The sequence below is a fragment of the Anolis carolinensis genome, chromosome 4, assembly GCF_035594765.1.
Source record: "Anolis carolinensis isolate JA03-04 chromosome 4, rAnoCar3.1.pri, whole genome shotgun sequence".
In the NCBI taxonomy this organism is placed as follows: domain Eukaryota; kingdom Metazoa; phylum Chordata; class Lepidosauria; order Squamata; family Dactyloidae; genus Anolis; species Anolis carolinensis.
In genome coordinates this window covers 27,352,494-27,366,076 of record NC_085844.1, presented here as the reverse complement: position 1 = coordinate 27,366,076, position 13,583 = coordinate 27,352,494, and the positions used below count along the sequence as shown (strand labels likewise).

General features: G+C 39.3%; 1 protein-coding gene across 3 annotated transcripts in view; it reads left to right on the top strand.

The window, feature by feature from the left end:
* Positions 1 to 13,583, top strand: part of grhl2 (grainyhead like transcription factor 2) — a 102,585-nt gene that overhangs the window by 70,475 nt on the left and 18,527 nt on the right. For all 3 annotated transcript variants that reach the window (XM_062980127.1, XM_062980128.1, XM_062980129.1), the window contains exons 10-13: positions 3,235 to 3,322; positions 3,428 to 3,564; positions 11,061 to 11,092; positions 11,947 to 12,038. In XM_062980127.1, coding sequence (XP_062836197.1) covers positions 3,235 to 3,322; positions 3,428 to 3,564; positions 11,061 to 11,092; positions 11,947 to 12,038 — 349 coding nt within the window. The remainder of the gene's footprint in view (positions 1 to 3,234; positions 3,323 to 3,427; positions 3,565 to 11,060; positions 11,093 to 11,946; positions 12,039 to 13,583) is intronic.

The window sequence follows — 13,583 nt, the reverse complement described above, 5'->3', positions numbered from 1 at the left end:
AAGTCGAACACTTCCCAAGTGTCTAGGACTGTGTGATGTATTTTCGGATTATTATTATTATTATTATTATTAGGCCTTGCTCCTGGGAAGGTTCCTCCACTGTGGCTCCCTACTTATCTATCTACCTTTCCACATATTCTCCACACACACACACACATACACACATACACAAACACATATGCAGGGACTATAACACACACACACACATATATATTCTATTCACCTCTACATTCTACCTTTTATTTTTCAGTGATTGGTTTCAGGAGGGGGGGCACCAAAATGCTGCTTGCTTACACTTGGAAATTGCCTAGGGCCGGCTCTGTCTCTATATCAGATTGCTGAAGAAGGGCCGGATTAATTTTGCAGAGGATTGAGCTGATCATGTGCAAAGGGATGTTGAGACTCGGATGAAGGTCACTTAAGATCAAATTAGGATTGCAAAGGCTCTTGAGCTAAACATTGCCTCTGCCTGGAGTCCTTTCCTTTGAATAATTATAGTGCTATGATTCCACTTCAGCTGCCATGGTTTCATCCTATGGAATCCTAGTAGTTGTAGTTTAGAAAGCTCTAAGGCACATGTGTCCAATGCAAGGCCCACGGGCCACATTTGGCCCTCCACATCATTTTATGTGGTCTGTGAGGCTTTCAGTGTCAGCGCAACATAGTTACATTTATACAGTCTTACAATTACAATTGGCCCTTTGAAGCCAACCAAAAGGCTGATTGGCCATCAGTGAAAATGGGTTTGGCACCCCTGGGACCTTACCATACTACAAATCCCAGGATCCCATCGGATTCAGCCATGACAGTTAAAGTGGAATCACTGTGGTTAGTTATGTAGTGTGAAAGGAACTGGAACCATGTATGATTGATATGATTACTCCCACCCCCATTTGGGATGTTTGTATTTATCTTCATTAGTCTGGATGTTTGTTTTTGTTCCTCTTTTCCAGTCCTGTTTGCTCATTTTGTTTCCAACCTGTTTCCTATGTATGTGTCTGTTTTCTTGTTTAGGAAGCATTAGTTGGTCCCAATGTGACCTTTTTACTATGTTGAACAGATTGCATTTCTGTTTCATTATGAACTTTTCTTTTAGGCACTTGAGTAGAGCCACCTTGCTGTTTTGTGTTTACACTAAACATCTAGTGCCATAGTAATATATTTACAGACTATAGAGTAGTGACAGCAAAATTACCCTTAGATGTACATAGTCAGAAGAGGTAAATCTTACAGTCTGGCAGGGCACATCTGTGTCTTCAAAAATAACTTTGTTATCTTGATTTTATAGCTTGTGAGCTTCTACAAAGGTCTGATTTGCAGCTTTGATCATGTCGCATTAATATGTTAACACTGGAGCAAAATTGGGGGAGGTCAGGGAAAGGATTGATGGCTAAATATGATACCAGAAATTAAGCTTTTTGGGATAAGAACTCCCAGATTCCCCCAGCCAGCTTATCTTTTAAAAGTGACTTTTTCATGCTTTATTCCAGATGGAAATGAATGCATTGCTATGATATATGTTATTTGATATATGATAACTTATTCTTATAGATATGGCCCCTCTTCCCTTTAATTCAGATTAAAACTTGCTTAGTTGTATGCTAAATGTGATGGCTTTGGAATGATGTTCCAAAGTATATTTGTGTCTGTGTGTTCTGTCTTATTTATATGGTTCACCAACCTATAAATAGGAAATAAATCCATCAGAAGTATCCAGATGGAGGTAGCTTCCAAAGGCTTGTACATGAACTTTGTACATGAAACGAGAAAAAAAATACTGTTATCAGGGAGCAATAGTGTGTGTATTTACTTCATGCCACGCTTGATAATTTTCCAGAGGCATCAATTGCCCTTTGGAAAATGAGATCATAGCTTGAAAAAGTTATTTTCTTGGATTGCAATTCACAAACAGATGGCTTGGTCAGCAGTCATGCTGTCTAGTGGATTCTGAGAGTTGTAGTGCAGAAAAACTACCTTTTCCAAGCTCTGAAGAGGATGCTAAACTCGATGTACTTTATGTCTGAACTAGCAGGACTCTTACACTCTTCGGAAATGACCACTACATCTTTCCTCTATGTTGCTTCCTAAGTAGCGTTTTGCTGTGTTGCAGTTTGAAGCAAAACCTTATGTGTTGTAATGGCTGCAATATACTTCCCAGTTATAATTTGTAAAACTAATTTAAATGAACTAATGACTCAGAGCTCTTCCAGACTGATCTAGAGAAGCGTGAGCTCTTACAATATAGAGTATTATTTACTAGATTTTTCCAGTGATTATTTCTACAGCCATTTGTTCCATTCTTTTTGGGATACATTTCTAGCAGTTTCATGGGTCTGCATTAGGAATGTCCAAAGATTTTTTTTTTAAAAAAAAAACTGGGACATGGTTTGCTGAGTGATCCTATGGCTTGAAGAGCAAGAACAGTATTTGAATATGGCAACACAATGGTGCAGCTGATGCTGTATATTGCTTGAAAATAAGCTGGAATTGTGTTTGTATAATTTTGTAAAATGTGGTAACTTTTGTGTAGCTATCTCCTGATAGCTACACAAAACCATGGTTTAGTATAGATAGCCTAAGTGGAACCAGCCCTACAAATAGGCAGTGGAAGATTCAGGATGGTCTGTAAGGTCAGCAAATTGTTCATGTCCTTTTATCATATTTGTCCTGGTAGATATTTGTTTTTGCTTTTTTATGTAACTCCAATTTATGTCAGCCCTATGATAGGGGTTTCTCGGCAAGATTTATTCACATGGTGTTTGACATTAGCTTCATTTTAGGCTGAGAGTGAGTGATTGGCTCAAGGTCACCGAGTGAATTGCCAATACTGAGTGGTCTGGGGTTTTAATCTGACACACAAACCAATACACTTTTCCTAGGGATGCAAAGAGGTATTTGTGTGATTTTCTGCCTCATATGCCAAAATAACCTCTGTGGATATGATTACAGTAGAAGCACAATATTTCTGTCTTGGACTGTTCCCATGGTTCACATTCAGTTCTGATGGACCATATTAAAAATTATACCAAGATCTAAATTTGAATTGCACCATGAAGAAAGATGGGATTCCTTCTTAATAGGGGTGAAGTGGGGCAAGCCAAAGATCTGCATAATCTTGTATTTAGGGGGAGAAAATTGAACTATGCCAATTCATTGAGGTGTAACAGCTATCAACTATCCCTTCCTGTTAAATTGAAATCTCACATGTTTTTATATTTATGCTTTTCATGACAGGGAGCTGAGAGGAAGATCCGAGATGAAGAGAGGAAACAAAACAGAAAGAGATCAAAAAACCCGTTATCTCAGCCCCCGTGTAGTAATGGTGAGGAACATCTTCCCTTCCCCCTCATCTTTATTTGTGCTCTGCTCAGCCACACTTGCATTGTTGTCCTAGGAATTAACTATATCCTTGTTCTCCTTTGAGCAGCTGAAGGAAAACTGACCGCTGTTGCCCTCCAAAAGAAGAGTGATATCACCTTCTTCAAAACAATGACAGACCTGGAGTCTCAACCTGTTCTGTTCATTCCAGATGTTCATTTTGGGAACCTCCAAAGAGCTGGGCAGGTGAGTAATAAGGGCAAAATTGGGATGTATAGAATCCTTGAAAACTTTGTGAATGATGTTTATGGAGAAAAGTATCTTTTCACATCTACAGCACAGAATAAAAAGGTGGTGGTCAGGGAAAAGACATAACCCAGCCAAACCATTTTCTGTTATGTTAATATCAGTAGAAGAGTCAATAACCAAGTAGAGCTTTGGAAAGTTACTTTTTTGGGCAACTCATAGAATTTTTGGGCCAGCCCACAAAAGTTATTATAAATTAATAGTGTTGCGATGTTAGAAACCACCATAGTGGCCATCTGGTCCAGCCTCCTGTCATGCAGGAATCCACTGATAAAGTATCCATGAAAAATATCCATTTGATTCCTAATGGAAAGTCCTCCACCTTCCAAGACAGAGGCCCTGTCATTGGCATGTCATTAATGAGTATTTGTTGATATCTTTTTTATGGCAATTGGAATCTATGACTTCAGATCTAGAGCAGCAGAAAACAAACTCACTACTTTTACTACATGACATACTTTCAGTTGTTTAAATGGCTATCATGTCAACTTTCAGTCTTTGCTTCTCTGTGCTAAATAAAAACAAACCTCTTAACAATTCCTGACAAGACTTGCTTTACAGATATTTTACAGTCTTGGTCCCCTTTTTCTGGATGCATTTCTTCAAGTCGATATTTCTCGTGATCTGTGATGCCTAAAACTGGAGACCTATCCCAAGTGATGTATCTCAAGCAGAATAGTGTGGGATTATTATCTACTTCCCTTAGACTGAAAGCTATTGTTCTTCTGATGCATCTTATAATAGTGTTGACATTTTCTACCTATCATTGCTCTTTTCATTCATGGGAAGCTTGTGATCTGCAAAGGTCTCTCACATATACTGTTCTCAAGCCGTGTGGCACCTATCTTTTCTTTCTGGATCTGGGTTTTCTTAACCAAATATAGTACCTAGCATTTATCACTGCTGCAATTTATTATGTTAGTTTCCACCCATCTCTCCAATCTGTTATGATAATGATGATGATGTTTATTTATACCCCACTTTTTCTCTCCACAAAATGGACTCAAAGCACCTAAGTATCTTGAACCAGATTGTCTTGAATTTGCATTTTATATTCTAAACTACACCTATCAGATTAAAGATGACCATAGAGCCATGCTGGAGAACCTAGATATTCTTCTCTAACCATTTTTTATTCTTTTTGCCCACTTTCTTAGGGGTCTTTTCCCATAACTGAATTTAAAGGGTTGACTGTAATTTCATCCTGAGGCTCTTTTCAATCTATACCACTATGATTTCACTGTAACTTTCATGGTTTCATCCCATGGAATCCTGGAATTTGCAGTTCAGGGAAGGGCATTTATAATGCTCATAGTAAGAACTCACCAGATCTTGAATTCCTTAGGATGCAGTCATGACAGTTAAAGTGGGGGCATTGATGCTGCATAGTGTGAAAAGTTCTCATTTTTTCACACTTAGTATTTAGTGCTGGAGATGTTCTCTGTTACTCCATTTTCCTTGGAATAACCAAATAGGGGCCAAATTGTATCTGTTCTTTGGGGTTTATGTGTGGCTAAGCCTTTCACAATCCCCTGAATGAACAAGTTAAGTAGTAGTTAAGGCAACCATTTATGTAATAAACCTCCTTCATTATAACAACAAGCATAAATGCTGGTTTGCTAACTTTCAATCTGTTTTGCTATTTGCATCAATATTCTCACTCTTTCAATACCAGCCTACTCCTCCTTCTCAGACTCTCCAAGCAGAACTCCTAGTAAACTGTAATACTGTTTGACAGTTAAACCCGCAGTCCTTTTCCCCCTGATTTTTACCCCTTCACTCAACATTGGAAGGGCTACAAGTACCGTATATACTCTAGTATAAGTCTACTCAAATATAAGCTGAGGCACCTAATTTTACCACAAAAACTGGGAAAACATATTGACCTGAGTATAAGACGATGGTGGGAAATTTACCAGCTACTGGTAAATTTCAAAAATAAAAATAGATACCAATAAAATTATATTAATTGAGACATCAGTAGGTTAAATGTTTTTGAATATTTACATAAAACTGTAATTTAAGATAAGACTGTCCAACTCTTATTACCTATATATTCGAGTATAAGCCAACCCAAATATAACCCGGCTAGGACCCTCACTCGAGTATAAGCTGCGGGGGGCTTATACTCGAGTGTATACGGTAGTTAATTTCACAGATAAAAGAGGCCTCCTGATTCTGCTGTCCCTTGGTGTCCTAAAACCAAAGACACAAGACTACAAAATTGAATAAATCAGTAAAAATATTATCTCAGTGAAGGGATGGGAATTGGACATCAAAAGCAAATCAGAAAGAAATTACAAGCTGCAAGACTTTAAAATACTATATCTCTGAAAAAGGTAACTGTATTAAGATTGTTTGAATTTGTCATCTGAAATGAGAATGACATAAGGCCATGTGAATCCTCCTTAGACTCTCTTCACGCTGCCTCTTCATTTCATATCATTGCAAAACCTATTCTGCCATAATTTTCTCAATTTCAGAATTTACCACCATTTGCCCACTCACTTCTAATTATGGTTGGAAAATTGTGGTTTGAGCTAACTATGGTTTGCAAAAGAACAAATGGTACACCATAATTAGTCATCTGTGGAAAGACAGTACGGATAAATATATCCCTCATTTTAGCCATAGTTTGATCAAAATGCAGCTTCAAATTTATACTGGACAAAATTTGTTGCAATCAGCAAGAGGGTATCATTAGAAGTAATGCATAGCTTTTGGCACTGCATTCAGAGAACACACCACCACCCGCTCCTGTTTCTATGCATATCATCTTAACTTTTTTTGAAGTAGAATGAGAGACTAAATAACATTAAGGCAGACAAAATGATGAGTTGAATGATCAGCATTCTGACTAGGATACTCAGTGTAACAAATCTTAAAGTGACAAGGGCTGAAGTGTACAGTTAATTTATTTTAATCAGCCTCCATTTAGAATGTTAGAACCTTAGGCACTTGCTGTGGTTCTTGCTGTCAGCTACAAAACTATTTGCCAGCGCTGAAGAGACTAAACGGAATAGTAGATGTCAACACAGTGGGAATACCTGGGGGGTGTGAATTTGAATTACAAACTCTTCTAAATTAGAATAATGTTTTAATGTAAGAAATGTAAAAAACCCAAAGTTTAAAATTGTATACATATCTCTCTAGCACACACATCCCTCATTATCTAATGCACAAAGGGCTATCCACCTATTTTGGGATGTAGTTTAGTGGTGGAGCATATGCTCTGCATAATAATAATAATAATAATAATAATAATAATAATAATAATAATAATAATAAATAATAATAATAATACAACAACAACAACAACAACAACAACAAACAGAGGCACAACTATGTGGCCCAAATGATTCATTGGAACGTATGCCTCAAGTACCACCTCCCAGCAGCAAAGAACTGCTGGGATCACAAACCTGCAAAAGTATTGGAAAATGAGCACGCAAAGATACTGTGGGACTTACGAATCCAGACTGACAAAGTTCTGGAACACAACATACCAGACATCAGAGTTGTGGAAAAGAAAAAGGTTTGGATCATTGATGTTGCCATCCCAGGTGACAGTCGCATTGACGGAAAATAACAGGAAAAACTCAGCCGCTATCAGGACCTCAAGATTGAACTGCAAAGACTCTGGCAGAAACCAGTGCAGGTGGTCCCGGTGGTGATGGGCACACTGAGTACCATGCCAAAAGATCTCAGCCGGCATTTGGAAACAATAGGCATTGACAAAATTACCATCTGCCAACTGGAAAAGGCCACCCTACTGGGATCTGCGCGCATCATCCGAAAATACATCACACAATCCTAGAAATGTTGGAAAATGTTCGAGTTGTGATTTTGTGATACGAAATCCAGCATATCTATCTTGTTTGCTGTGTAATAATAATAATAATAATATTTGTACCCACCACCATTTCCCTGAAGGGACCTGGGGCGGCTCTACAATACAAGTACAAAAGTTCCCAGGCTTCATTTATGCCGTCTTCATCTTGGGTTGGAAAAGATTCCTGCCTGTCATCAGGACTGTGATGGGGAACTTTGAAGTGCAAGCGCTCATCAAGACAATCCCCGTAGCGAAGCCTCCAATGAGTGTCAAAGAAGGGAAGCAGAAGCACGGATCAATGTCAAGGAGCCAGTTCCACTTTAGGACTGTGATCGTGTTGCCCAACAGATCTGCACTGTTATTGCTTATGGCAGCACAGTGGCAAGGGTAAAATGGTTGCAGGTGCTGTGGTTAGTGGAGGGGCAGGGGCGGGGGGGGGGGGTATTTAAGTAGGTGAGAAAGCTACTCTGCTGTCTCCCAAGCTACTTGGGGCCTAGCAGAACTGTTTTCTCTGGCTGTGGCTCTGTACCAAAAAGTGTCTTACACTGCTTAATGGAATATTACAACAGGATAAATCTTTTGTAGAGCAAAATTAAAGACCAAGCCAGCCCAGAATGTTTTGTCTTATGCAGGACTAGTTCTCAACAAAGTATTTTTGCTGGGAATATGCATCATCTCAACCATCTCAACTGTTCTCTCCCCCACCCCCTCAACACACTCCCTCTGAGGCTAAACTCAGTGGTGACAAGAAAGCTCCACCACTACTAATTAGCATGGAGTCAGATGTTAAGTTTGATGAATCCAAGGTGTGATTTTCCTGGCTTTCTACCTATCTGCTGTCTGATATCTATGCCACCCCTTTTCCAAGGAGCTGTAGGTAATTACTATTTTCTTCCCTGTTTTCTTCCCCCTTCCTCACAACTCCCTGTGAACTAAGTTAGACTGTGAGACAGAGAGTGACTTTTGTAATTTATTGCAGAATTATCCCAGGTCTCCACTGTCTTATGTTAGCATTCTAACCACTAGAACATACTGGCTCTTTCCAATATTGTGTTAGATAAGTGCAGCTAAGTCAATTGATTTAATCGAGAACCTTTCTAACTGCTTGTTAGTTTATGGATGTACTGTTTACTTGGAATCTGAAAACAGGCAATTTATAGGTAGACTAAGGAGCCCCAGTGGCGAAGTGTGTTAAAGCACTGAGCTGCTGAACTTGCAGACCGAAAGGTCCCAGGTTCAAACCCCGGGAGCGGCGGGAGCAGCCGCTGTTAGTTCCAGCTTCTGCCAACCTAGCAGTTTGAAAACATGCCAATGTGAGTAGATCAATAGGTACCGCTCCGGCGGGAAGGTAACAGCGCTCCATGCAGTCATGCCGGCCACATGACCTTGGAGATGTCTACAGACAACGCTGCCTCTTCGGCTTAGAAATGGAGATGAGCACCAACCCCCAGAGTCAGACATGACTGGACTTAATGTCAGGGGAAACCTTTATCTTTATAGGTAAACTAATTCCATGTGGGCTTCAGATTGATTTCAAAGTGTTTTCTGTAAGTAATAAATTTATTTCTGGACAGAACAATTTGCTGAACAAAGGGAATATTAGAGAGAATAAAGCCTGGAAAAGTTAGGTTTAGGTCTAAACTCCCTGCAGCTCCTATCTAACATGCTGGCTGAGTGTGAGAAAGTATGGGAACTATCCTCTTGTCTCCTTTCTCTTCTGCTGTTTCTCCAAACAAAGGACACTCTCAGTTGCAAGGCTGGCCGGTCATAAAGAATGGCATATAGTTCCAAAGAAAAGCAATGAAAAAGTATTAGGAGGACAGTAGAAGCTCAGCAGGCAAGGGATGGGTCAACACCATTATAAAAAGCAGCAATATAGCTATGGATTGTGAGATATTAGGAAGTAGAAGCAGCCAGATTGTGAATCCCTGGGCCAGAAGACAGTCATGAAAGAAGGCCATGTAAGCATGTAACCGAAAGAAGGAAAGAAGGAGAGAAAGCCCAGGAGGGGTGCTGAGATTCAGCTTACCCTATGACTACCAGCTGGTCTCCATATCACCTAAAGCTGAGTGCTGGAGGAAGTCATGTTTACTGTTAAGCACTGTAACAAATAAACTGCTTCCCTTGATTTTTTTGTCTTGACACCTCATTGTGAGCTCATGGAGCTGAATGCCTATGATATGCTGGTTTTCATGGAGGAGTAGATGGAGATCCTGGGAGTTGTCATCACAAAATATAACCCTTTTATGTTGTGCGAAAGAGTTGAAGAATAGAAATAGAGAATTGGTGATTTTCAATAAAGAAACCAGTAGGTATTTGGTGAAGTCTCATGATCAGTAGGATTACTCTGCTCACATAGGGCTCAGGCCCTGGCCACCAGCTGCGGATTACCCCCAGGGGACTGTTGTCTTTGATTGGATACATCTTTTCTAAGAACAAAAACAGCTAAATTAAAAGAAAAAAGACACAATTCAATAGGGATATTTCTTGCACCGGCTGTACTGGGATGAACAGGGCAGACCTACATAGGGTGGAATGAGTCAGTAGTTTTCAACAAAGGCAGCAGCTCCTGGAGTCATTACCTCCAGTCTGTAGTGCATTCCATTACCTTTGCTTCCACAATGCTACCCCATTCCTGTTCCTCATGAAGAGGTATGAGAAAGCAGCATATTGTTTTATTCATTTGCGACATATGACTGCTCAGTCCCAGGGGAGGCAGATTGGCATGCATACCATATAAGATTAAAGATAGTGGAAGGGAGGGAGTTCATTTTTTAAAAGTTACCAAGGATATGATTCTATAGAGCAGCACAGGTGGTGGTGATTGTTAATTGCTATCGAAATGATGCTGACTTAAGTGACCCCTGTGAATGAGAGACCTCCAAGTCACCCAGTCCTCAACAGCCCTTTTCAGATCTTGCAGATTTACGATCACGTCTTCCTTGATTGACTCTACCCATGTGTAATGTGGCCTTCTCTTTTACAACTGCCTTCTATCTTACCAAGCCTTATTGTCTTTTCTAGTGAATCGTGTCTTCTCATGATATGGCCAAATTATGACAGTGTCAATTTAGTTATCTTGGCATGATTAGTGCTTGAATCCATTGTTTGTTTGTTTGTTTGTGGTAATCTGTGATGTCCATAGAACTCTCCTGTAGCACCACATTTAAAATGTGTTGATTCTCTTCCTATCAGTTTTCACCACTGTCTAGCATTTACAATCATACATAGAAATAAGTATTGTGGGATGGACAATTCTGATTCTGGGTGTTTAGTGATACTGAATATAATTGAAAGCAGCACAGTACACCGACCTTTTATAATCTACTCTCTCCAAATATGTAATGTGGGAAATGTGTTTCTTGATGAAGGAGGGAATAGGAGAATGAATGTTGCTGCGTTACTCACAAAAACCAAAGCATTCCTTCCCCCTTCCCAGTGCAAAAGTAAATAATTATAAGTAATAGTTTTAACTGTCTACAGAGTCTCAACGTGAGCAAAGACAACATGGAGACCTGTATATAGTTGTTGTCTTTCTTTCCTAGTTCTTCTATATAGCAACTCCTGACATAATCATAATCAATCTGTTTCTTCAATTCTACAGGTTTACTATAACACCGATGATGAGCGAGAAGGGTAAGACATCATGGGAGTTTCAGTTTTACTAAGTCTTTAGCCTTCTCTGCCAAAGAGTGCTGGTGTTTCTTCAAACCACGATTTCCAGAATTCCATAGCACTGATCCATGGCAATTAAAATGCCAAATGCCAATGAAGAAGCAGTGGATCTTGGCCTGGAGAGAAAGAGAAATAAGCTTGTGCTCAAAAGTAGAATGCATTTTCCTAGCCATATTCTTGTCATATTAATTGTTGCTCCTTCTTTTTATACTTAAATCAGCATAATACATGGAGTCATGTTTAACAGCAATTTCACTGTTAGATTAAGTCTGTCCAAATACTAAAGCTTCATGAATAATTAGATCATCTGTCTGATAGCTGACAACTTGGAGTAGCCTTTGCTCTCACTTTGCATAATTGTTCTTCCTGTATTGAGTAGCATCTGTTGTTTTATTGTGGCTGCAGTTTTAAAATGTTCTTTAATCAAGCTATAATGAATAAATGTGTGGGGAAAATGTTTATCAGGAATCTGGTTAGCAGGAGAACAGAAAATATGTGTGAGTGCTTTTGCTGTCCTCTAAGAATTCTAGCAAAGCAGCAAACACAGAAAGTCCAGGATTGGTCACTGTAATCCTTATATAGACATTGGAAACATTACTTTGCTGGATTACAGTTCCCAAATTATTCTAGCCAGCATATTACAGTATCCATGCTGGATAGATAATTCTGGGAGTTATATTCCAAAAAAGTAACTTTTCCACACTCTGCTCTGGCCTTGCTTAGCCTCTTCCCCTAACTGGGAATACTACTGGGTAACTCTTAATTTGTTTCATTACTACATCTTTGGTTTCTCTCTTTGTTTTTCTCTGCAACAGGAGTATGTTGGCTAAACGGATATTCCGGCCAGTAGAAGACGACTTTGTTACGCCTCCATTAAAGCAAATAAAAGAAGAAGGAGCAAAAAGAGGTATTTATCAATACTTACACACTTTGTCTTATTTTCTTGATTCAAATTTATTTGAAGGTGATGCTTGAGAAAGATAAAAATGGAAAGTAAATATAGGTCTGAACAGAGATACTCAAATACAGTGGATCATCAAGTCTTATGTCCTCCAGATCAGTTGAACTGCAACTCCCATTGTCAAGTGATTTAATGTCAGTAGGAAATAGCTTGAGCTGGGAAGAATGGGATTCTACTCCATAGCTTTGTGTACCTGCCTATTACAGGCAAGGTAAACAGCATCTACCTCCAGAATCCCTTACTAACTGTGCTGGAACACAACACAGAAAGAAAGGGCAAAAGATAAGCATATCTCACCAGCTACCCCTAGCATGTTGAAAAACAAAAGAAAACCAGACATCTATAACTTTGGCCAAAGAAGTGGAAATCCTAAGAAAAGTGGAGGCTGGTGAAAGAAAAATTAATCCATGGATGCATTTGGGAAAACCTTTTAGGTGATCTGTAGGAGCGTCAAAACATGTATGTTTACTTAGGCAAGGCTTACCGACTTGGTTTCTTCATTTCACATGCACATGTTTCTAGTTTTGAATAAGAAAGTTTACTGAAGCATTTTGGACTGCTCTTCATTGTTGTGGTTCAGAAACCTATCCCTTCAATGCTATTTCTGCCTCTAGTGTCAGATTTCCCGTTAAAAAGTAGTCCCCAGGAACACATCTACTTTGTTAAGTGAGAGATACCTGTATGCATACATTCATATAATTTCTACAGGCTGCTAAATTCACTGATTCATGCACTGGCATATCTAAAAGTAGTGGAGAGGTTACTGAGTACCAGTCAGTAGGTGGTTATCTTTCATGAAGAAGCATTTACATGGATTTTCCACCCACCTTGCCCTCCCACAGTGATACATCATGCAGGGCTGTTGATCATGCACTTTGTCACTAAACTAGAAGCACCAGCAAATGCATCTTTCTATTAAAAGGAACACTGATGCAAATGTCACAGGCTTATTGGTGATGCGGTAACAACACTATCATGGAGGTAGTGTTGTTACCACATAGTCTGTCTCTGTGCTGCATGGAATAACATTTTAAATCTGTGCCCAATTTTATTTAATGGTGCATTTGAACCACCTCCCCCACCTCTAGAGAAAACAGACTTTTGATGAAAATAGCTGTTCTGGAGTTGCTTTACATACTGGAAGAAGTAAGTTTTGGTTACCCTCCAATATATTTGACGCAAATTGTGCCTACCACTCACTTGTAATGGGACACTTCTGTGCTGATTAGAACTACTATGTAAAACTTCATTAAGTTTTGAGGAATACAGGCGTTCCCAGACTGCTTCCTAGAGAAAGATAAGGCCACATTCCTTTCCTCTAGATATTTCCATATCAGCCAATATGTCTCCTTCCCCATGAGATCCTTATTATGTGGGATTATTTTTAATGTGAGGATCTGGCTTTTTTTAACTTGTCAGGGTTTGAAAAGAATAATTTTTTATCCTGTCCAAAGGGAAATAATTCAGTTGTGGAACTGTTGTATGTGTCTG